This window comes from Cervus elaphus, chromosome 8, assembly GCF_910594005.1.
Source record: "Cervus elaphus chromosome 8, mCerEla1.1, whole genome shotgun sequence".
NCBI classification, from domain to species: domain Eukaryota; kingdom Metazoa; phylum Chordata; class Mammalia; order Artiodactyla; family Cervidae; genus Cervus; species Cervus elaphus.
In genome coordinates this window covers 1275538-1295824 of record NC_057822.1, presented here as the reverse complement: position 1 = coordinate 1295824, position 20287 = coordinate 1275538, and the positions used below count along the sequence as shown (strand labels likewise).

The following is a 20287-nucleotide window of genomic DNA, read 5'->3' as shown; positions in this document are numbered from 1 at the left end:
GGGAACGAGAGAAGGCAGGCACAAAAGGCCGCACGCTGCGTGAATCCGTTCGTATGAAGTGAGCGGAAGAGACAAACCTAGACCAGTGGATGGGAACAGGTTAGTGGTTCCCAGGGGTTGGGGCGGGGAATGTGAGGTGATACACAGGTTCTGGGGGATGTGACGAGAATGTTATTAAGTAGTGGTGATGGCTACCCATCATGAATGTACTGGAAACCACTGAATTGCATGATTTTAAATGGCTAAAATGATAAATTTTATGTAGTTTGAATTTGATCTCATTAAAAGCAAAGTGTTCACAAGGCCCCCGTGAACCCAGACCCGGACAGCATGGAGCCTCTAGTGCCTCCAAGTTGGTTCTAAGTATATTAGCTTTCAGCTCCTCCCCCCGGCTGCTCATGCGGGAAATGAGCCCCTGCGAGGCTCACAGCTCCTGGCCTAGGGAGCAGCACACAGCAGGTGTGCATGAAGTCCCCGGGCTCTACGGCAGGTGCCAGGCGCATGGAGACACGAGGATGGGGGTGCAGCCCATCTCAGGTTCTTCACAGCCGTCTTCACAGTCCAGTTAACGGGATGAATGCTCACCCTCCATCCACATGGCTGGGCCTTCCAGCAGGCCAAGCTCGGGCAGGGGCGGCCCCTGCTGCACGGAAGTGTTTGCTGACTCACCAGCTCCAGGCAGGCCTTACAGGGGGGGCCGCCTCGCCAGCAGGTCTCACAGCCTGGGCACACCCCGCACCCTCACTTGCCCTGCAAGGCTAGCTGACGCCACAGACGGCTGGACGCGGGCAGTGACAGCAAAGGGACCTGAAGCCTTCACGTGTCCCACGTCTTGGCGAGCTCCCGCAGCAGCCCCACACGCGGGGGACAGTCACACCACTTCACAGAGGGCCACACGGCCCAGGGAAGTAGAGGACCCACACCCAGCTCTGCCGCAGAGCGGGGCCAGCGTCGCCCGAGGACCACACTCCGGGGGGGAAGCCAGCTGGCACAGAGCTGCCCCTGGAGCGTCCTGGTTAAAGTGTGAGCAGCTCCTGACACTGGCTGGGCATCCCGGCCCCCACTTCCCGCTCCCGGCCCCCGCTTCCTGCTCCTGAACCCTACCTCCCGCTCCAGGCCCCCACCTCCCGCTCCAGGCCCCCACTTCCCGCTCCTGGCCCCCACTTCCCGTTCCTGGCCCCCACTTTCCGCTCCTGGCCCCCATTTCCTGCTCCTGGCCCCCACTTCCCGCTCCTGGCCCCCACTTCCCGCTCCTGGTCCCCACTTCCCGCTCCAGGCCCCCACCTCCCGCTCCAGGCCCCCACCTCCCGCTCCTGGCCCCCACTTCCCGCTCCTGGCCCCCACTTTCCGCTCCTGGCCCCCATTTCCTGCTCCTGGCCCCCACTTCCTGCTCCAGGCCCCCACTTCCCGCTCCTAGCCCCCACTTCCTGCTCCTGGCCCCCACTTCCAGTTCCTGGTCCCCACTTCCTGCTCCAGGCCCCCACTTCCTGCTTCTGCTCTCCACTTACTGCTCTTGAACCCCACTTCCCGCTCCAGGCCCCCACTTCCCGCTCCTGGCCCCCACTTTCTGCTCCTGGCCCCCATTTCCTGCTCCTGGCCCCCACTTCCTGCTCCAGGCCCCCACTTCCCGCTCCTAGCCCCCACTTCCCGCTCCTGGCCCCCACTTCCAGTTCCTGGTCCCCACTTCCTGCTCCAGGCCTCCACTTCCTGCTTCTGCTCTCCACTTACTGCTCCTGAACCCCACTTCCCACTCCGGGCCCCCACTTCCCACTCCTTGCCCCCACTTCCTGTTCCTGAACCCCACTTCCCACTCTGGGCCCCACTTCCCACTCCTGGCCCCCACCTCCTGCTTCCTACCAGGGGCGCCGAATGTTGGGGGTGAGGAGTGAAGCTGGAGTGGCAGAGCCCAGGGTTCCCAGCCCCTCCCTGGCCCGGGCCCCTCACCTGCCGTCCTGGAGCCCGAGGCAGATGATGGGGTGCACCCCGGCCGAGGCGTCAGCAGCGGGGCAGCCCTCATCCCCGTCTCTGCCGTCGCCCTCCTCTGGCTCTGGAATGTACTCCATGCAGAGCACGGGGGACGCCAGCGGGAAAGACTTGACCGTGCGGGGTGACGGCCGGTTCAGGGAGAAGATCTCCACGTGGCCGCCTGCACCCTCCTGCCCACCTCCGACCTACGGGAGAGGCGAGAGAGGCCGTCAGGTGAGCACCTCCTGGGTGGACGCAGACGCAGCCCCTGCCTCCCATGACCCGCTCCCCTGAGCATCTGCTTGTCACGGGGGTTAGGCACCAAGAGAAACATGCCCGCTCCTGCCCACAGGTGTCCTGCGGTCACTGAAGGTCACTTGTTCCCAGCTGCCACGGCAACAAGTTAGATTTGGGGCCCAAAGAAAATCAGGAAAAGAGCTAAGGTGGACTAGGTACCCAGCCAGCTTTCTATTGCTTTATCTTTAAGGAAAATTTCAAGCAACAAAGAGCAAGCATACACTCTGCCCTGTCTCCTTCAGTTTTACCTCTGCATTTAGCACATGGTAGACACTCATCGTATCCTTGCTGAATGGATGAAGGGATGGATGGATGATCACAAGGATGAATGGATAGAAGAATGGACGGATGGGATAGAAGGCTGGATGAATGGATGGATGAAGGATGGATGGATGGATGGCTAGAAGGATGGACAGATGATTACAAGGACTTTTGGATGATGGATGGATGGATGGATGAACAGATGGATGGAAGGGACAGCGACTAGCTGAATGAATGGATGGATGGATGGGTAGATGAACAGATGATTATAACGGTGGATGGATGGATGGAAGGATAACAGATAGATGGGTGGATGGAAGGATAATGGATGGATGGATGAAGATTAATGGATGGATGGATGAAGATTAATGGATGGATGGATGAAGATTAATGGATGGATGGCAGGATAGTGGATGGGTAGATACATCATATACTAGACACTGGAAAAACAGTGAAGAAGAAATCACCCTCAGAAGGGACAGTTGGGCTGGACTCTGAAGGGTAAGCCAGAGTTTCCCTGCCTGAATGCCTGAAGACTGACCGGAGGGGTGGTGAGGCTGGAACCTCAGGAAACCTATGGGAGGCCACAGTCTGCACCATAAGTCACATGAGGAGCACGGCACGGATGTGGATCAAGGCAGGCTCTGCAGAATCCCGGTGCAGAAAGGTGGGCTGGGATCTCTGAGAGAGAAGGGCAGCCTTGCCTCCTGACGCCCGGGGGCAAGACCTGCCATCCCGATACTCCGCACTGCTCCGTTCATTTCTGTCACAGCACCAAGGCCAGTTGCAAGAATCCTACTCTCTGATCGGTCCCCTGGCTTTCTGTTGTCCCTGCTGAGGTCACACATGCCAGCTCTGAGCACAGAGCCTGCCGCGGAGTCCCCAGGAAGACCTCGCTGGGTGAAGGTGCGCACAACGGGGCCCACGGGCTGGCCGCTTTCTCCAGCACCCCTCCCAGGTGCCTCCCCTCTGCTCGTGCCCCGAGGCCCGAGGCCCCAGCTGGACGTGGGGGTTACTCACCCAGAGGTAGCCCTGTGGCAGGGAGGTGCTGATGGCCGAGAAGCCCAGCAGAGGACAGCTGACGGGACTGTGGACCAGGGCCCCAAGCTGCAGAGACAGAGGGCACACGGGGTGAGCATCGCGGTGCCGGGGGTGCTGACGTCTGGCAGCACCGGCTGGTCTGCACGTCCGTCAGGGGCTGCTAACCCTGCCGGTTCCTGCGTCCCCTTCAGGCCCCCAGCCAGGCCCCTGCAGGCAGGGCCAGCGAGGGGCAGGTTCCTCCCAGGCAGCCCCCAGGCACTCACAGGTGACCTCCGCCCTCCTGGAACCTTCTGCAGCCTGAACGAATCTCTGGGCCAGCAGAGGGATTTCCAACCTGGGCTTTGTTGAAAACCATGGACATGCACCGCTCATATTTCATACGTGGGGAAGATGAGGTCCACAGAAAACAAGCAACTGCCCGAGGCCATAGAGGCGGCATGCACCCTTGGCCTTCCCATACCCCCTGAGAAGCACGACAGAGGGGGTCCCGGGTCGACAGAGCCCCCCCTCAGCCGACCCCGCCAGGACCGGAGGGCCGGTCCGCAGTCTGGGGGCTCCGTCCGCGCGGCGCTGTCACTGAGGACCACGGCTGCTTACTCCTCAGCATCACAGCCCCCAACCCCACGCCAGTGGCCCTCAGGCCTCTTCCTGAACTAAATCTGCCGTCCACGTCTCTGGCCAGGATGGCAGTGTGAGGGGAGGGCCTGGCGCTTTCAGGGGCCTTGCTGGAAACTCCAGCCAGAACAAGGAGGAAGCTGGCTGGGGAGCGTGGGGGTGCCTGGGGAGGACGCGGCCACCGCGGGGCCTTTGAGCAGGCAGGTGCTGCCCTCTGCTGGTGCCCATGGCCTGCTCGTCCCGGGCCCGCTGGGATGATCTAATGATGAAGTCTCCAAGGGCCACGGGAGACGGGACCCAAAGGGGTCACCTGCCGCAGCCCCCTTGCTGAGAGGCTGGCAAACGTGAACTCGGAGGACAGGGGGACGTGACTGGCTGAGGGTCACACAGCAGGGAACGGCGGAGTCAGGGACGGAATCTAGCTGTGAATCCCAGCCCAGTGCTCTTTTCGGTTAAAACGCTACCCGAAGGCCGGGCCACCACGCTGGAGGCCGTGGCCCCCTGGGGGACAGCATGTGCCGGGCCGGGAGCTCACACCCGGTCTCCCGGGCACCCTCAGGCCCTGCACCCATCACCTTGTCTCTTGGGGGCCCACAGCCCACTGAGTGCCTGGCCCTTCCTGCTCCTCTCCTCTTGGATTGGTGGGGCGGGGGTGGGGGGTGGCGTGGGGACCGCAGCCTGGCTTGGGTGTTTCCATGGCAACCCCAGCGGGCCAGCCGTCAGCCAGTCAGCAGAGCCCGGGCCTGAGGCGGGGGCGAAGACTCAAAGGTTCCTTGAACGGCCGGGCTCTGGGTGTAGCCAGTGGCTCCAGTCCCAGCTCAGCTGCTACCAGCACACGCGCTCGGTCACTCAGGCGTGTCCGACTCTTTGTGACCCCGTGGACTGCACCCCGCCGGGCTCCTCTGTTCATGGGGATTCTCCGCGCAAGAATACTAGGGTGGGTTGCCATGTCCTCCTCCAGGGGATCTTTCTGACCCAGGGATCCAACCCACGTCTCTTAAGTTTCCTGCACTGGCAGGTGGGTTCTTCACCCCTAGAACCCCCTGGGATGTGCTACCAGCTAGGGGACCCCACAGACCAGCTCCTCATGGTCATGGGACCCTGGCATCTCGGCAGGACCCTGACTAGAGATGGTGGACGTAACGCCCTTGGCAGGGCCTGAGTCCCCGGCAGCAGCCACTGGTCAGGAGGACTTCTGCTGGGACACGTTAGCACTTCACGGGAGTAACTCCATCAGCCAACAGCACTGTGGGGGAGGGGCAACGGTGGCCCAGACTTCGGGGACAGGGACCCACCGACGGTAACTCTGGCTGATGGAGCGGACAGCACTGAGGCCACTTGCCTGGTGCGCTGAGGCCCAAGCAAGCCTGCCTCTGCAGCTCTGGGCTGCAGCCCTCGGCCCCCCGGGACACCTGTATATGACAGCTACCTGGAGCGGGCAGCAGCCCACCCACGCCCCGAGCCCCGAGCCCCTGGCAGGTCTGTCATGGAACCTCAGCCTGCAGGGGGAAATGGGTTTGCCCTGAACCTTCCCCTTGCCCCCCCCCGCATCACCCTCCAGGGACGGGCCTACAGCTCAGATGGAGCCCAAGTCCAAGAAGAACCTCCTACCACCTCAGCAATCAGGCCATCAGAAAACCCCCAAACCATGACACCAGTGGGCCTGAGGGTGCTTTCAGCCCAAGGGCTTCACATGGGGACGACCCCCGGTGACAGGAGGCGAGTAACTCCCAGCTCGGGGGTGGAGGGCGTCCTTTCAGGGAGGCCCCGGGGCAGCGGCCTGTCTGGGACGCCTCCACCCCGGGCGTGACCTGTCAGGGCAGGCCTGTGTCCTGCATTCCGCAGAGGTCCAGCGCCCTGGGGCAGACGGGATGATGCACTCCGCACCCGGAAGTCCTTCTCTATGGGATCTGCTCGGGTCAGGAGAGCTGCAGGCGGGTGGACCGGAATCCGCTCACAGGCTGTGCCCCTGGGGCAAGAGCCGGCAGGACCCCCCGCAGGCAGCCCTTACTAATGGGGTAGGACTGGAGGCCCACAGAGGCCGGCGATGTCTGAGGGGGAACTGTGCTGGCCATGTGCCAGCCAAGGCCGGGCTGGGGAGGAGCAGATCAGGCAAGGGTCAGGGTACTCTCCTTCCCAGGGCCGTGAGCAAGTGACGGCCCCTGGATCTCCATCTCAGGGTGGCTGGGGATCACAGAGTCCATCCCCGGGAATGGCCCAGGGCGGAGCCTGGCACAGACAGGTCCCGGAAGGACCTGACCCTTGTGGCCAACACTCCGGTCAGCTCAGTTCAGTCGCTCAGTCGTGTCCGACTCTTTGCCACCCCATGGACTGCAGCATGCCAGGCCTCCCTGTCCATCACCAGCTCTCAGAGTTTACTCAAACTCATGTCCATCAAGTCAGTGATGCCATCCAACCATCTCATCCTCTGTCGTCCCCTTCTCCTCCCGCCCTCAATCTTTCCCAGCATCAGGGTCTTTTCCAATGAGTCAGCTCTTCGCATCAGGTGCCCAAAGTATTGGAGTTTCAGCTTCAGCTTCAGTCCTTCCAATGAATATTCAGGACTGACCTCCTTTAGGATGGACTGGTTGGATCTCCTTGCAGTCCAAAGGACTCTCAAGAGTCTTCTCCAACACCACAGTTCAAAAGCATCAATTCTTCGGGGCTCAGCTTTCTTTACAGTTCAAGTCTCACATCCATACATGATGTGTGGTTGTCAAGACTAAAGAACTTAAGGTAACGTCGCGGTCGTCTTGATTGTTATTAGTGTCACTGCTACATGACTGAGCGACTCGGCACAGCACAGCACTGTGGCCACTGTCCCCCGAGCAGGGGCCAGGAGTCAGGCTCACTGTGAGGAGCCTGAGTCACTGAACCCCTAAATCAGGCCGCCGCACAGGGCCCAGCACCCCACTGAGCCCAGCCTTCAGGAGCAAAAGCCGAAGACCCGGCAAGTCCTTCGTCTCCTTCACCCCGGCCCCCAGCTTCTCACCAGGTCAGCCAGGCCGGGCCCAGAGCACTGCCCAGACCTGTCCCCAAGTCCCCCTGCCCACTGCCTCCACCCGGGCCAGGACCGGGGGGGGGGAGCGGGATGCTCACCCCGGGGGCACCCTTCAGCGGGGGATGCAATACTCAGACATCAAGAAAAGGTTTAAACATAATTTCTTACAATAAAAATTTAGCACACACACACACACAAATCAATGGTGAACAATTACTAAGAGCTGAAATAAAGACAGGACCGGATGCTGCCTTTCCCTAATCCTGGCTCTTTATTCACTAAAAAAAAAAAAAAGGCAGGCAAGCCAAGCCCACAGTGGGCCGGTCTGACTTTTTTCTTTAAAGTGAAGTTGCTCAGTCATGTCTGATTCTTTGCGACCCCATGGACAGTGGCCTGCACCAGGCTCCTCAGTCCATGGATTTTCTAGGCAAGAGTACTGGAGTGGGTTGCCATTTCCCTCTCCAGGGAATCTTCCCAACCCAGGGATCGAACCCAGTCTCCCGCATTGTAGACAGACACTTTACCGTCTGAGCCACAGTAGTAAAGAATCACTTTAAAGTAAAACAGTTAAATTTTCTTTAAGCGTTGCAGTAAAACATCACTTACTCTGACGATCAGTGCCTCACTCAGCTCTCCACAGCCACCCTGGTCTCCGTTCACCCTGGCCTCCCTCCACCTGCACCAAGTCCCGCCCCGTCTCAGCGGGACCCCACCCCGGCCCTGAGCTCTGCGAGGGTCCCAGCCTCCCGTCCTGGCCCCTCCAGGTCCGCAGTTCCCTCCCGCACACCGGTCAGAAGCATCAGATGACCCTTCCAAAAGGCAAACCAGGTCCCGCTGGTCCCCTGCTTGGAGCCACGTTTGGTTTTTTCCTTGCTCCGAGGATGAAATCCAAACCTGATGCAGCCTGCAAGGCAGCTGAACCAGCTCACCCACCGTCGGGTCTCAGAGCCCAGCCTTCCCTGCTGGCTCCCGGAGCCACGGCCACGCCAGCTGCCCTGATCGCAGGCTTCTGTGTCGGTTTGTTTGATTCGAATATCCTCCCCCTGGGCCCTCCCGTGGTTGGATCCTCCTCACCATTAGGGGCTCAGTTTATACACCACCTCCTCTGAGAGGCCCCCTCTGACCCCCTAACTACGTGGCCCCAGGCCTGCATCCACTGTCTCTGATTTATTCTCTATAGCACGCAGCACTCCTTTCTCTTTGCCTTGTTTGCTGAGGCGTGGGTGGGAGGTAGTGGTAACTGCCTGCCTCTCTCGTCTAGACTGAGAGCTGCAAGAGGGCAGGGACCTTGCACGTTTAGGTCGCCACCACATTCCCAGAGTGGGCACAAGGCCGGGCGCACAGTACGTCCTCAGAAAAATTACATGCAGAACAGATGAACACACGAATGAACGGGCTGGCGTCCCAAGGGTACGTTCCTTCAGCTGTTCAGAGCCCAGATCCACAGTCCAGTTTGTCTCTTGGGGGTTAATCCAGTCCCAAGGTCCCAGGCTTGCTCTCCCCTGCCCGGAGCTCAGACGACCTCACCTCCTAGGGAGGAGGATGGGCGGGCACTTCTCCAGGCGGACGGCTGCGCTCAGCCGGGGTCCCGGGCATGGACGCACTGGAGCTGAGCGTCCCTGGGCTTATAGCCGGGGTGCAGGCGTCAGGAAGCCAGATTCCTATTCCTCCTCTCACCCTCACTGGCCACGACATTTAAAGAAATCATGTCACCTGAGCCTTGACCTGCGAAGGAGACCTAGAGACATCTACTCGTGGGATCTCATACGTGATAACAAGCGAGGGATGGCTGAGCACTGAGGGGTGACGGCGGTGGAGCCAAAGCCGGCTGGCCCGGCAGCGTCCTAAGAGGGGAAACCATTCCAGTCTGTCCGCTGAGCGGGCGCCACGCCAGCAGCTGACAGACTGCCGCTGTCTGTCAGCTCAGGACGCCGGAACTATCGGCTCCCTGACCCACAGAGGTCGCCTGCCCCCTTCTCTGGGGGGAGCGCCGACCCGAGACCAAGCCCCTGGGCCCGACGTGGAGAAGCTGGGGCAGGCGGCCGGGCCTCCCCTGCCCTGGGCGCCCCCGGGCGCACTCACCTGCAGGCTGAGGCCCCTGGAGGAGAAGGCGGGGACGCAGCAGGCCAGGATCGGGCACCAGAACGGGGCTCGGCTCTGCTTGTCTTCATCCGGACACAGCCAGCCGGGCTGGTTCTCCTCCCCTGCGCGAGAGGAAGGGGCGGGGAGGGCCCGTTAGAGACGGGGACGAAGTGGCCCACAGGGCCTGGGAGCCCGCGCCCACGTGCTGACCCTGCCGCTGGACGCTCACTGCTGCCCCCTACAGCCCGCCCTCCCCGCGGCAGCCAGCGCCGTCCTGCTGAGCCTCTGCCATCCTTGTGGATCCCCCTTCCGCCGGGTCCTGGTCCACTTGGAGTAAAGTCCAGACTCTTCCTGGAAGGGCCACGAGGACCCTCCTTCCCTGACAGCCTCACCCCCGGCAGCAGGCTCCGGCGTGCCAGGCTTTCCTCGGAGGCTGAAACGGGACGAGCCCGCAGGAGGGCGTCCCTCTGCCCTCCGCCCTCTCCAGGGCGGGCTCTGCTCCTCGCTGAGGCTGAGGCTGAACCCTCTCAGAAAGGCCTCAACTGACCATCGCCCCACTCCCCCACCTCCATCGCTTTCTGTCCCAGCCCTGCGGGTGTGTACAATGGCCCTGACCACAATTTCTGGCTCTTCTATTAATAGGCTTGCGTCTTTTTCCCTCTGTGTGCGTGTGTGCACAGACGCACAAGTACACGTGTGTGTACGCGTGAATGCACGTGCACGTGTGATTCATGGCCTCGTGTGTCCACCGGCCTCCCCCTACGCCCGTTTCCCGTGAAGGCCGAAGCTTCCCACACCTCGTCCTCCGCCCCACTCCATCGTTCACACGGCAAGGCACACAGCGGGCTCATGCCCTCGTGTGGCATGAACGAAGCGCCTTCCCCGAGCCCCATTTTCTGGATTAGTCAAATCAGAACGATGGCCTCCAAGAGCAGCCACCTCCCCAAGCCCCGCTCGGCACAGAGCAAGCACTGCAGAAATATGGCCAACTGGGAAAAGCATGAAGCTTTGTTTTCACAAGATGAATAAATCCCAGAGATGGTCTGCACCGCCTGTAGCTAACAGCTCTGTATCACGTGCTTTGGGCTTCCCAGGTGGAGCTAGTGGTAAAGAACCCGCCTGTCAATGCAGGAGATGTAAGCGACGTGAATTCAACCCCTGGGTGGGGAAGGTCCCCTGGAGGAGGGCGTGGCAGCCCACTCCAGTGTTCTCGCCTGGAGAATCCCACAGACAGAGGAGCCTGGGGGCCACAGTCCACAGGGTTTCAGAGAGTCGGACACGGCTGAAGCACCTGAGCACGCAATGTGTGCTCTGACATTTGCTAAGAGGACAGGTCTCATGCTAAGTGTTCTTATCACACACACACCAGTAACAATAACAAGGCAGAGGGCGGGAGGGAAGTTTGCAGAGGACGCACTTATTTAGGGCGTAGACTGTGGCGACGGAGTTCACGAGGTATGCTTACCTCTGAACTCATCCAGTTGTAGGCATGAAATATGCACGGCTCTTTGTATATCAGTAAGACCGCAGTAAAGGGGCTTTAAGATGGCCATTTCCACTAGAGAAAGGTGACGTCCGTGTGCAGGTCACAACACGAGCTGGAACCAGGGGGCAGGGGCCGAGGCTCTTGGAGAAGACGAGGACGTTCACAAAAGCGGGGATTCACGAACAACCAGCCCCGGCTCCAGCAGAGGCTACGGCGCCTGCCCACCGCCTCGAGCAGCGGAGTCTCTGGGCAAAGAGCTCCCTCCCTGAGCGGGCCAGGGGCACCCGAAGCGCCAGGCCCTCTGCCCCACCGGGCCCTGGTTCCCGCCGCTGGGGAGGAGAGGCCGCCAAGGAAAGGACCTGAGCAGAGGATGCGCACCTCTGCAGCGGAACGGCCGTGCGCACCGCACCTCACGGTTTCCAGTGCTCTGTTTCATGTGCCCTCCCCCAGCCGGCAGGCGAGCTCAGAGTCTCTGTCCCCATCTACACGGGGGAACGGAGGGCGGGAGCCAAAGACAGGGCCCAGGAGCCCAGGAACCAGACCCCGGAGGCAGCCTGCATGGCACCTGCAAGACAGGTGAGCGCTAAGACAGCCCGCCTGCCTGCCCGGGGACGCCCTCTCACGTTAGGGCTGCCCGCCACCCTTGGACAAAGCCCCAGGCGGTGAGTAAGACGGCGAGGCTGCAGAGTCTGGCCCTGCTTTCAAGGCACTCACAGTCACGCAGACCCCCGCCTCCGCGGGCAGGGGCTCAGGAGAGCGGTCCGAGCCCACCTGCCCGCCCGGGGCTCGGTGAGTGGATGCGTCCGCTCCCCCATCACCGCGTCGCCCGGAGCTGTCCTCCCCTCCCCTCCACGCACTCCCAGCGCATCGAGTCCCAGCAATTTATCCTGTCTCTTCCTTTAATGATCTGACCTTCTCCTTCCAGATGGTGCCTTCCCGGCCTGTGACTGGGAATGTTAACAGAAAATGGGGCTGTTGTTCCCCATCTGCCGCTGCCTTTATTCCCATCACAAAACCGGGGTGGCTGAGACTGAATCAGAAGGCTGCCTCCTTAGAGGCTGAAAGCCCGCTTGGGGTAAGTGACATTAAGAGCTGGCACCAACGGCAGAGACGCTATTTCCAGCTGACATTAAGTGGGGGCTTAGCATCGGCTGTGTCCGCCAGCACCCACCCACCTCTGGGGTCCCTGCCCGCGCCCACGCCCCCGAGCCCTCGGGACCGCCCGCCGGCCGCAGGAGGCTGACTCTGCCAGCAGGGCCCGCGTGGCTCAGAGCCGCACATGTCCCCTCTCTGAGCCTGTGGCCTCATCTGGAAAATGGGGGAAATAACTCCAGCCCTTGAGAGTTGTGAGCACAGGGAAGACCACACACAAACATCCAGACACTCAAGAAACAGAACCCAGGCCCTCCCTGCTGGCCCAGTGGCGAAGAGGCCACCTTGCGAGGCAGGGGACGGAGGTTCGAAGCACGGTCAGAGAACTGGGATCCCACACCCCGCAGGGCAGCAAGGCCCGCCCACCGCAACCCCTGGCCTCCATGTGCCAGAGAGAGGCCTGCCTGCGGCAACGAAGCGGCCTGCCTCGGCCCAGACCCGACGCAGCCAAAGAAATAAACAATTATTTAAAGTGTGTTTTTACAGAAAGAAATAGAACCCACTACAATCACCGTCCTCGTGGTGAAGAGGATGCCGACTACTGTGCTTGAGGTTGGACCACCCCCCTCCCGGGCCGAGCCCTCCACCCTTGCCGGCCTTGCCCAGCGTCTCCAGCCCTGCCTGCCTCCCACTCCCCGCGCTCAGCCCCAGCCCCGCACCCTGGCCCCCACGGCGGCCCCAGCAGACAGCCCAGCCTGCCCTGCTCTACGCCCTAAACCCAAGGCCCCGTCACACCTGCCCAGCCCACGAAGATGCTGCAGACCGCGGCCATGGGCATATCCGCACGCGTCTTGTCCGACACTTCGCCCCTGCAGAGAGACGCTGGGGTCCAGGGAGGCCAGGCGGCAGCCATGGTCACCCGGCTGGGGTAAACCCCAGAGGGGCTCCCAGGCCAGCACCCTCGGCCCCCCTGCAGAGCAGACCCGCTGCTTCCAGCTGAGCGCTTGGGTAGGTCCTGGCGCCGCCCTCTGACGGCTGAGGGTTAATGAAGACCCAGAGAGGACCTGTTTGTCTGATCGCGGGACCGGCCTGGGGTATGCCTGGCCCAGGTCCTCCAGGGGTGGGAACAAGGAAGGCCGTGTCAGGAGAGGCTCCAGGGGTCCCTGGGCCACGGATGAGGCACTTAGAGTCGCAGGGCTGGGGGACAGGAAGGGAGGCCGGAAGCCCCAACCTGTCCTTTCCTCAGCCCCACCTCCGGGGCCTCCTCTCGACAAACCTTTTCCCGAGCCTTAGAGAACGGAGATTAACTGGCAGGGGGCAGGGGGAGGGTGTCCTGGCCCCCTCTGCACTAAATGTGACCCCAGGCTGGCCCGGCCACTCCCCCGGGAGACGCAGACACCCCTTTCCTGGGAGTGCCCCTTCCAGGCACCATCTCCCCTACGCTCAGCCCACACCCTGAGAACATCCCCATTTTCTGATGGAGAATCCCAGGCATGCAGGGGTGAAGGCGTCTGTCCAAGATCACAGAGCTGGCATGCCGCAGAGCTGGGAACTGAACCCACAGAGTCTGGCTCCGCGTCACGTGGTGCTCAGACCCCGCGATGCACAGGAAGAGGCCCCGGAGACTCAGGCCGGGTTAGGGGAGACAGCCCGCCTTCCTCAGGCCGCAGTGCACGGCGGTGGCCACACAGGGGTGTCAGTGGGGTCCCAGGACCCCCCAGGACCCCTGCCCTTCTGAAGGGTAGGACTGACTCCCCATCCCAGTTCCCAGGGCCCCTGCCCAGCCCTCAGCTCTCAGCCTTTGTGGATTATGATCTCGGCAGACTGGACTCAGGAAGAGAGGAAGATACAGGGGAAAAAATTAAAGGAATAACATCCTTTGTGAATAAATGCTTTTAACATGTTCTATTTCTAACAGGCTCATATTATTCCCACCCCCCTCCTGCACCAGGCACTGCAGATAAAAAAACAAACTGGCCAAATAAAAGAACCAAATTATTCAAGCCCCAGGGGAACCCTGGCATTCAAATAAGATTTGAAATGACTCTCTTTCCATTAAAACTTCTGCTGTAGTGAAACTGGGTGGAGATAAGCTAGCTGAGCGTCCTCACAGGCCGCGGAGAAGGGAGCCGCTCACACCAGTGAGCTCCTCTCTGGCCGATGCTGGGACCCTCTGGCAAAGCATCTGAGCTTCAGATGGGAGATGCTCACAGGTCCACACATGGGGCTCAGGCCCTGGACGCCTCCCCCAGGGGCGGGGGGAGCGGAGCACGCGGCCCACGCCCAGCAGGGAGGCCACCGCGGCCAGAATCCCCGCCGCCCTCTGCCAGGGCCGGGGCAGCCTCGGCTTAAACCCCCTCTTCCACCGTCCACAGGCCTCCTGCTCATAGGAACATCCCGCGGAGGCCCATACGGGTCAGCACCAGACCCCGGAGGGCCCGATCCCGGCTCCTCCAAGCCCAGGCCCTCTCCCTATTCCCTCGCCCACCTCCCCAAACCCCCTCAACGCCCCCTCTGCCCCTCCGCGCCTTCCACACCCCCTCTGTGCCCCCCACGTGCCCTCCACGCCCCCTCCGTGCCCCCCACGCGCCCTCCACGCCCCCTCCGCGCAGCAGCCAGACGAGCCACTGAATCGGAAATCAGGTCACACCGCCCTCCGGCTCTCAGCGCAGCAACCAAGCCCCCACACTCCAGACACAAACTCCATACACCTCACCCCGGCTTTCCGGTAAACCCGCTGCCCACTTCCGCCGGCCGCCCCTCACACCCGGCTGTGAACCAGCTCTGGCCACCTCAGGACTTTTGCACTTGCCATACGGCCTGGCTCACTGGACCGAGACCTCCAAACAGCTCCAGACGTCACCTCCACAGGGCCCGCCCTGACCAGTCCAGACCCCACGCTGCGTGCGGGTCACGCGTCGGCTTCACCCGCCTGGCGGCTCCAGGCCCTCCCTGCGGACTTGCTCCTCCTGTGAGCCTCTGCCTGCCCTTGTAAGCTGTAACTTCCGTGAGAACAGTGAACCTCTGTTTATTCATTGTTCTCATCCCCGTGCCTAAAATCACTGCATTGTTGTCATTCAGTCGCTCAGTCGCGTCCGACTCTCTGGGACCCCGTGGACTGCAGCACGCCAGGCCTCCCTGTCCATCACCAACTCCCGGAGCTTGCCCAAACTCATGTCCATCAAGTGCATGATGCCATCCATCTCATCCTCTCAAATAACTGTAGAGACTCAATACTTTTTTTAATTGATGAAAGCCATTGACAAAGGTCCTGACCCCTTTCCAGAAACGTTTTAAAATCTATTGGAGATATATATCGAATACTTATCTCGAAAAAGATCACACCAGAAACAGAAACAAAATAAAATAAAATAAAACCTCCAAAATCACTGCTATTGACTAGAATCAGCATATGGAAATTCTAGCATGTCACAGACAATAATGGTTTTGATGGGCAACAAACCAGGCCTTTTGTCAATTCAAAAAAAGCACAAATAAAGTGCTTATAGCTTAACAAATGTGGTTTGGCAGACAGAAGCTCACCAACTTGAGGAAGTATGAACAAGAATTAAGAGTGGGCTCTAAAGCCGACCGCCCAGGTTCTGAACCTGTTCCTGCTGCGTGAGCTCCGCAAGGTCACTGCACCTCTCTGGGCCGCAGAATCTCAACCGTTCAAAGGGATTCACAACAGACTGGCCTCTTGGTGTTACCAAGAATGTGAAATGAGAGAGAGGTGTGTAAAATGCTTAGAAAAAGGCTTGCCACACAGGAGACACTTTATAAATAGAAATGTCCATTATTTCAAGGGGGATGGATAGGAGAAAAGACCCTGGTGGCTCAGACAGTGAAGAATCTGCCTGCAATGCGGGAGACCTCGGTTCGATCCCTGGGTTGGGAAGATCCCCTGGAGGAGGGCATGGCAACCCACTCCAGTGTTCTGGCCTGGAGAGTCCCATGGACAGACGAGCCTAGAGGACTGCAGTCAGTGGGGTCGCAAAGCGTCAGACACGACTGAGCGACTAAGCACCGCAGCGGAGAAAAGAATTATAAAGAGGCCTATGGTTGAGAATCAGTTTAGTCTAACCTGCATCATTCTTTTTACAACAGTTTTATCAAGACATAATTCCGCTACCGTAAAATCCACCCCTTAAATAAAGAGTACACTTCACTGGTCTCTGGTATAGGCGCTCAGTTGGGCACCATCGCCACTCTCTAGTTTGAGAACGTTTTCATCCTTCTCACCAAAAAATAACCCCTTAGTGGTGACGCTCCAGTCTCTCCTCTTCCAGACCCCAGGCAACCACCAATTAACTTTCCATCAGCTCCCACCATTCTACAGACAGGGAAACTGAGGCTCCGAGAGGGGAAGTGACATGTCCAAGGTCACTAAGCCCAGTACACCATCTCCCTTCACCCAGAAGCCCCCCCGGCCCCTGAGACTGAACGCCCCCCTCATACCCACACATACACACACCCCAAACCTCCCGTCCACCCGACCCTAGGGCTTTACTCACGGAGTCCGATCTTGGCCAAGTGCAACCTGTTGACCCAGGAGATCTTGCTCAGAGGGTTGGGGGTGATGAAGACCACCATGAAGCTGATGGGGCGGCCAGACCTTCGGTGAGAGAGTAGGGTATGAGTACCGGAATGGGGCTCCCCGGGGAGGCCCCCAGCCCCTCTCCCGCCCCCACCAGCCCTGGAGACAGATCGTGGTCTGTGCACAGCATCGAAACACGGCCAGAGAGGCTGGTGGCCTGGCAAAGACTCCGTCCCTTGGGGAAAGAGTTCCTCCACCCACCATGGCCGCAGGGACAGGTAGGTCCCCAGAGCGACAAGGCCACGGCCTCCCAGCCCGGCCCAGGGGCCCAGCAAGGCCAGAGGGGTCTGGGCCTCTGCAGGCTGCAATGCAAGCGGCCCCCCAGGCCCGACTGGTCAGCGTCCACAGGCCTCGCCAGCCGCCCGCACACGCCTGGCCCAGAGCCTGTGACTCGGGCCTGTGCCTGGCCCGAAGCAGGGCAGCTGCTCGGTAAACGTCCCCTGAACGATACATGAATGAATGATGGAGGGAGTGAACGGAGGTGTGTGCAGGCTTGGGGGGCGAGGTCCCTGCTGTCCCTGTCACCTCGCCTCGGAGCGGCAGGGCGCCTTCACTGTTTCTGAGCTCGTCTCACCCCTGTGGTCCACCCCAGCCGGGAGAGGTGGGTGGGCCCAGGGTCCCGAGCACTCTGTGGGGCGTGGGGAGGAGGACGTGCGGGGTTGGGGGGACAGGGCGGCTCAGCAGGGCGCCGGGAGCCAGCAGGAGGGCCGCTCGCAGGTTCAGGCCCCCACCCGGGGCTTCAATCCCCGTGCCCTGCAGCCACGGAGCCTGTAAGACTCCCTGCCTAACCCCGCCACACACGCGCGTGCACTCAGTCATGTCTGAGTCTTCGTGACAACAGACCCAGCGGGTCACAAACTGGGCTCTGACCACCACCGCCCGGCCTAGGCCTGGGAGTGGGGATCCTGAGGACCTGGCCCCGCCCCCTACGTCTGCGCCCCACCTCCCCACCTGCAGAGTGGGGACCACACGGCTCATCTCCATCTCTGCATCAAGTCCACAAATGCCAGCTCTGGGTCTACGGAGCACCAGCTCCTGTGTGGGCATCTGGGGGAGGCTGGGTGCACCTGGTCCCAGGGGACGGCACGGTCGACCAACCGCTGGCAAAGTGTCCGAGCAGCCTAACGGAGGACGGGCTCCCCCAGGTACAAACGGGTCCTCTGTTCATTCATTCATTGATGCACTGGACCACGGGCACCTGCACTGTGCCAAACGCCGCGCCAGGCCCAGCCCATGCCCAGCCCCTCCTAGCCAGGACCAGGACGGACCGACGCCCCTCCCAGGCCCCTCCTCTCACTTGTCGGGCTTCCCAGGGAGCAGGAGCCGCAGGCGGCACTTGTTGGCTGAATGGATCTCTTCCTCCTTCACCCGCATGAGCCGCTGCAGGGCCAGGCACCAGTCCTGGGCCACCGTCATGTTGAGGTTCTGGGGCGCAGGGAGCCAAGGATGTCAGCACAAGGCCCGCTGTCCCCGAGAGCCGCCCTCGAGCGCAGTCGGGGCCCACGAGGAGCGGAGCGGGGGTCCCCGCACTCCACCACTCCCCGGGCGCCCGGCCGTGGTTCCGACCGCCCCCAGCACCCCTCCTTTGAAAGGGACACCCCCTCCCAGCCTGGGATGGGCTTGGGAAGGCGCTGCAGGACAAACCAGACTCTTTACAGAGCACAACAAAACGATGCCCACAGCTGGGCCCTGCTCAACCGGAACCAAAGCTTCTGCCCGAGCCACAGACCGCGGCCGGGCTCCCAGTAGCGACGGGGCACCTCCCGGCACTGCTGGGGGGCCAAGGTCAGGGCACACCCGGCACCGAGCGAGGGCAGCGGCCCGTGCCCCCGGCCCAGGCCGGCGCCGGGTACCTGGTAGGTGCCGTGCAGCGTGCTGACGAGGAGGGTGATCTGCTCCACCACGGCCAGGTCCTTCTGCAGGTCCTGAAGCTCCTGGAAGAGGCGCGGCGGCCCGAGGTACACCTTATCTGGGCAGAGAGAGACCCTGTGGGTGGGGAAGGCACCAGCAGGAACCCCAGCAGGCGCTCACGGCAGCGGCGAGGGGCTGCCGGGCCTCCCGGGGGCTCAGCGGCTGGGAGTCCGCCGGCCAGTGCAGGAGACCCGGGGGGATCCTCGGCCCGGGGGTATCCCACAAGCCGCAGGATAACCGAGCCGGTGCACCACAGGTACGGAGCCTGCGCTCCGCAAAAGAAACTGCTGCAGTGAGCCGGCACACCACGGCCAGAGAAGAGCCCAGCTCAGGCCAGGAGAGAAAGCCCGTGGGGGCAGCAAAGCCATAAATAAAACAAACACATCTTAAAAAAAGAAGAGCTGTCGCCCTGGGGATGTGGCACTAGAGATACAGAAGGAAATGTTACCAGGCTCTCGTCTACGAGCGGGGACCATCCAGTCGGGGGAAAGTCTAGCGCCTGGGGCCTGGGCCACACTCAGTCTATGCAGCGGGTCACAGGAGACCGGAAGACTGAGAGCCAGCTGCGCCAGGAGGCACCGCCTTAGAGGAAAGCAGCCGTGCCGAGGGACCGTGAACAGCAAGCAGCTCACAGATGCTCTGAGAGCCCGCTCTACGGCAGGCTGGATTGTACGTGTTGGAGAGAAAGCGGCACGTGAGGCAGACAAGGTCCCTGTTCTCGTGGAGCGGATGACCTGGTCGGGGTGGCACGCGTGCTAGGTCGCTTCAGTGGAGTCCGACTCTTTGCGACCCCATGGACTGTAGCCCGCCAGGTGCCTCTGTCCTCGGGATTCTCCAGGCAAGGATACTGGAGCGGGTTGCCATCTCCTCCTCCAGGGGATCTTCCTGCCCCAGGGATGGAACCTGTGTCTTCCTCTCCTGCACTGGCAGGCGGGTTTTTTATCACTAGCACCATCTGGGAAGCCCAGTGGGGTGGGGGAGGAGCCAGTTAAGAAGACTGTGGGAGGCACTAGGGAGGAAGGTATCAGGGTGATGGGACAGAGACGGGATGGGGTGGCAGCACCCAGATCTCTGGGGATGATACAGCTGCAGCTTCGGGGACCTGGGGGAGGGCAGCGACAAACAGCAGGAGTGCCCAGCAGGGTCGGACGGGGAGGCTCTAGACACGAGGCCAGGGAAGCCGGCTGTGTTCTCCACGCCGCGGTTACCCACGCTGAGCTCTCACGGAGCCCCAGGGCAGGGTGGTGGCACTTAACCTGGATTTTCATCCAGATGATCATCTAACAAACAGGTGCACACCCTCAGTCACCTGGATATAATGACTGTAAAGCCACATGCTGGGCTTCCCTGGCACTCCGGGGATTAAGAATCTGTGCTTCCACTGCAGGGGGCATGGCTTCTATCCCTGGTCGGGGACTAAGGTCCCACGTACCTCGTGGTGTGTTCAGAAAAGAAGGAAGGAAGAAATCCACGCCCTGCTGCCAGCATGAGGGCTTCCTGACTTTGCAGCCACGTGCTGGCCAGCAGGCAATGAACATGGAGCAAGGTGGGCGTGGGCGGTAAGAGACAGGCTCCCACTGAAGGACGGGCAGAGACGGGCTCTGCAGTGATCCCAGCGGGACGAGCTGGAGGGCAACGGGGACCACACGAGGCACCTTAGGGTTACAGGCGCAGACAGCTCGAAAGAACCCGGCCCGTGAGAGAATCACACGCAGGCTGAGAGCGACTTCATTCCAGCAAAACAACCTCATCCATCATGTTCCACTAATGCTGCTAATTCGCATTTTATTGTTTTGTAGCTTCATTTCTATTCCGCTTGTGATTCTGTTTAGATGTTATGGTTGTTCAAGGGATATAAGCGTAAGAAGTTTATTAAAATTATACCTAGTCTTAGAGCTGCACATATTTGAATAACAATATAATAAAATCTCATCCAAGG

General features: G+C 60.9%; 1 protein-coding gene across 11 annotated transcripts in view; it reads right to left on the bottom strand.

The window, feature by feature from the left end:
- Positions 1-20287, bottom strand: part of ARHGEF10L (Rho guanine nucleotide exchange factor 10 like) — a 153131-nt gene that overhangs the window by 35841 nt on the left and 97003 nt on the right. For all 11 annotated transcript variants that reach the window (XM_043908952.1, XM_043908951.1, XM_043908956.1 and 8 more), the window contains 6 exons: positions 18291-18406; positions 17735-17862; positions 16355-16455; positions 9263-9384; positions 3544-3630; positions 1945-2171 (listed from right to left, as the gene is read on the bottom strand). In XM_043908952.1, the coding sequence (XP_043764887.1) occupies positions 1945-2171; positions 3544-3630; positions 9263-9384; positions 16355-16455; positions 17735-17862; positions 18291-18406 (781 nt within the window). The remainder of the gene's footprint in view (positions 1-1944; positions 2172-3543; positions 3631-9262; positions 9385-16354; positions 16456-17734; positions 17863-18290; positions 18407-20287) is intronic.